Source organism: Macadamia integrifolia, chromosome 6 (assembly GCF_013358625.1).
Source record: "Macadamia integrifolia cultivar HAES 741 chromosome 6, SCU_Mint_v3, whole genome shotgun sequence".
Lineage (NCBI taxonomy): Eukaryota > Viridiplantae > Streptophyta > Magnoliopsida > Proteales > Proteaceae > Macadamia > Macadamia integrifolia.
In genome coordinates this window covers 35359897-35364216 of record NC_056562.1, presented here as the reverse complement: position 1 = coordinate 35364216, position 4320 = coordinate 35359897, and the positions used below count along the sequence as shown (strand labels likewise).

Sequence of the window (4320 nt, the reverse complement as noted above, 5' to 3'; positions counted from 1 at the left end):
TTACAAATTCATGAAAATAGAGAGGGTAGTTTGAATTTTTTTTTAAAACGACTAAGGGAGAAGAAGAGGTAAAAATTTACTTTTGGGGAGAATCAGATGTGGAAATTCAAGTAAAACAGGATAAGTATAAAGGAGTGAGAGAAATTTTTCCTATCTTATTTTACCACCTTTTGAGAGCTTCAATTTCTCGTCGACTGATAAGTTGATGTGCATAAACTAAAGTAGCTCAGTCTTTGTTAACCGACATTTCACAATTAAGAGGTCATGAATTCAACTATCCTTAAGTCCTATCTATCCAAGAAAAAAAAACATTGTGGGAGGGTGGCTACATACGGGAAACAAACTTTTAACAATGAACCAAACCCATAAACAATCAAAAGAAAACTCAGGTAGGATGATTATAAAGGGGGATGTTACCCCTGCATTTATTCAGTGATGGTCCTCTAGATATTCTATACAATTCTACATGTCTTCCCTAAGAATTCAACCCACAAGCAAACCACACAAGCAAGCATCCAACCTAAAATACATTACAACACCCTTTACATGGCAATAAGAGCCAACAGACATGCAGAAAACTTGCAGAGCTCCTTGGTGAAAAAGCTCAATTGGAAGTTTCTTCCGGCAAAGAACCCCTAGGCTGCTTGAGTCCATGCTCTGGAATCAGATTTTCAGATGCAGCTCTCTTGGGCCTCAACTGCAAAGAAAAAGAAACAAAAGGCTGAGGAGAGGCATATGTTGCATGCCTGTGTATGTTCAGTGTAAATTAGGAACAGAAACCAGACCTTTTCTTCAGCACCTTGACATAACTGTCTCAAAAGAACATTTTTGGCTTCAGTTGAGATTACTGCTAAGAAAATGAAGACATTGGGAAGTAGCAAAATCAAAATAAAATGTCATCGTTGAGCACATCAGAAAAACTCAAGAACAAAACAAACACAAGCAAGCAGGAACATAGCTTGGCATCCACAATACACTGTTTTGAGGTGTACAGCATAATTTTCTAGTCACATTTCATGATATTTGAAACAGATGACTCCACAAATATTGAGATTTTGTCATGCACTGCCTCAATTCCCACGAAAGAGGAACTGTGGCAGGTTAATGGCCAGCCTAAAATATACTGATGAACCCATATAGACATACAAAGGGTCGTAATCCAGTGTGTGGATTTTGCAAAGTCCTGGGAGGGGCGCTGGCTTGGAAAGGGTCTTAAATTTTGGCAGTTCTGCACAGTAGCTGCTCTCAGACTTGAACTTGTACAAAGTGACGACATAGCAAGAACAAGTTCTGGTTGAATTCAGTTACCAAATAGAGCTATAGTTTAAAGGCAGACCAAAAAAATAAAAACTTTAAGGTGTTTAGTTCTAGATATCTCTCCACCAGTAGCCTCCTTCCAGGTTTATGGCAAAACAGACAGCAGTGCTTGCCTCCTGGTGTTCCAGATATTCACACCAACCTTTATGTTCTTTCTATTTATTTGTGAATTATAGGGACCTAGCTAGTTCAACCAAACAGTCGGGTCAACCTAACCAAAAGAATGTCCCAGGCTGCCAGCCACCCACATCATGGACAACTTCTTGGTCCATGGGAGGTGATCTGTCTTGATGGCTTAACTTTCTGAACAATCCCCAACTCCATGTTTTAGACCAGGTTACAAAAGTGAGATAACAATCACATCTGCCTCAGACAGTTAAACACAATATCATATCATAAGCACAATGTATTTGGAGCAAATCCAGGAGGATTAAAGTAACAGGTTCAAAAAATTCTTAATTGAATCGGTGTATCCATGATCATTAGAGATGTACAGAAAAGATTATTGCACAGAAGGTATCAGGCGCTTAACTTAGCTGAGTAAGTATTTTTAGTAGGCTGGAAAATTTCTGTTTCTTTTCTTTCTTCTAAGCCTAAATGGTGTACTTGGAGACCCCCGGAGAGTGGGATTTGGCTGATAAACACATGTATCTATAAGAGAACCACTGCAGGACCTTGTTGCATTGTAAGAGATTCTTTTGGATACCCTTCTTGTGGCCATAGCAGGCTAGCAGTCAATGGTGAGCCAGGTAATAGTATCTGTAAGTATATGTTTCATGTCATAGTTTACCAGGTTCCAATCCCAGTGTGGCAGAGGGGGTTGCATTCCAAAATAAAGAAAAAAGAACTCATGGAGAAGATACAAATGCAGTTTTAGCATCCATTATGACCCAGATTTTTGAAGTAAGAAAATTGGGGCAACTAACAAATCAATCACAATGATTGGGGAAATACACTAAATAAAGTAATGTTTCATCACAATTGTAATTAAACCTATATTTTGTTCATTGAAGTTAGCAGGTTCAGGATAGAAATCTACTAACTATAAAAAATTGTAACCGGATGATAATAAATAGAGACTCAACCTAAAGGTTCCAACAGAATCTAAGATAGAACTGCATCGTGCAGAATAACATAAGATTGTAATGATAAAATGATAACAAAGAATCTGATTCTTACCTTGATTAGGCGGTGGAACTGTCTGATTATGAGTAGGATGATAGGTAGCAGGCGTTAGCTTCTGAAAATATACACAAAAAATAGGGGGGAAACTCATTAAAACAGAAGAAATTGCGTAAATATGTCTTATTACTTACTGACTTAATTCACATTAAATTCAAAAGAAAAATGGAAGCAATAGGACAAAATATGGGAAAGCAAAAATGATGCTTAAGAAATAAGCAATCACTACATACACTAATAAAATGAAACAAATCCAAACATCCATTGCTTGCTTGGTTAAGACGCACAAGGCTTTTTTTTCAATTCAGTTTCAAAAACGAATTGAAAAAGATTTCCGGTCAAAGAGACACTTGGTGACTTCACTAAAAAATTTAACTATATTTACTAGCATCTACCACATGAATTATAATAAATTTAAGTTGCATGTTATCATTTCAAATCAGAGTACAGTGGTCGCTCTAGAATTAGTGAATAGCAGGAGACCCATTACTACAACCTACAGTCCACTGTGATTAATGCCTTTGTGAAGTACAAATTGTTGCATTGATTTTTCCAGGAGACCATAGTGTAGCAGATCAAGTGTACTGGCTTGATTGTTGCTTCAATCATTCCATTGTTTTGTCCTGCTTTGGTAGTCTGCTCATCAACTTGGATACCAAATTTGCTTAGAAGTAGTTGAGAATGGCACGGTAGCAGTGTAGCACAGAAACTTCACATATTAAGGCAAAAGGTGCTTCTGATTATGACAGGGAAACAATTTTAATGAAAGCAAATCGATTAAGAACAAAAACTATCAGGGTTTCCTGAAGATGCAAAACAACATTTCACAGTCATTATGAACCAAACCCAACAAATGAAATTAACTCACCCTAGTGCTAAGTTCAAGTATCAGTACATTATGCTTTAGTAATAGAGAACCGTCGTCATGGTTGCCAGCCCATACAAATCTGATATCTCGCAAATGAATAGAGACGACAGATTGTCCCCGTAGAGTTATTTAAGAAATTAAAAAGAGGTAAAGCAATCACAGTAAAACCTAAACTCGCAAGAAGAAACCCCAAACACAGAAGATTCTAAAAGAAAGTATTTATGTTCCATAATTCGACTAAGCAAAAAATTCAGAGAAAGAAGCTGTTCTGACTCTGATCTCGTAGTGGATGAACAAGGAAATAATGAACTCAAAATCAAAACTAGAAATAAAAGTAAATAAGATTATAACGAAAAAAAAAAAATTGTAGTTAAGAGGAAAATGAGAAAGTAACAACAAATGCTTACAGAAGGATTGGAGGGATCAGATGTTCGAAGTTGGCTGAAATTGTGAGGATCGAATGAAGGCCAGTCACCGAGCATTGAACCCATTAAAAATCTGTGTTCGGGAAGTGGAAGTCGATCGGAGAAACCAACTATCTTAGTGAAACATAGTGTAAATGCGAGGAGCCGGGGATCGTCACTCTAAAAGGGAAGGGGGTGGATGGTGCAGGGATTTAGTTCACCGTATCGGTTGCTCGCGAAATCAATACCGAAACTATCCAATAGAATAGCCATATCAGTCCGATACTGAATCAAAACATCATTAAAGAAAGAGGAAATTGCATTGCCACCACCTGAACTTTGGTCTTTATTGAATACCACCCCCTGTACTTTTTGAAATACCAAAAACATCCCTTAATAATTTAAGAATTTTCAAATCCATCCCTGCCGTTAGCCATCTCAGTTAACTGTTGGAAGATCTGTTAGTTTTTGTTTAAAATGTCCAAAACACCCTCACTCAAGGTGATTTGACCACCTTACCCTTGCCCCTTCTTCTAAACCAAAACCTGC

General features: G+C 37.4%; 1 protein-coding gene across 2 annotated transcripts; it reads right to left on the bottom strand.

The window, feature by feature from the left end:
* Positions 1-395: 395 nt before the first annotated feature.
* Positions 396-4014, bottom strand: LOC122081373 (DET1- and DDB1-associated protein 1-like). 2 transcript variants are annotated; one of them, XM_042648470.1, is made up of 4 exons: positions 3775-4014; positions 2497-2557; positions 786-850; positions 396-697 (listed from the first exon to the last, which is right to left on the bottom strand). In XM_042648470.1, exons 1-4 carry the CDS (start codon positions 3856-3858, stop codon positions 605-607), a joined length of 303 nt encoding a protein of 100 aa, XP_042504404.1. In that variant the 5' UTR covers positions 3859-4014; the 3' UTR covers positions 396-604. The 2 variants fall into 2 exon arrangements, with proteins under 2 accessions (XP_042504404.1, XP_042504405.1); XM_042648471.1 differs by having other exon boundaries at positions 786-847; positions 3775-4010.
* Between the last annotated feature and the right edge of the window lie 306 nt (positions 4015-4320).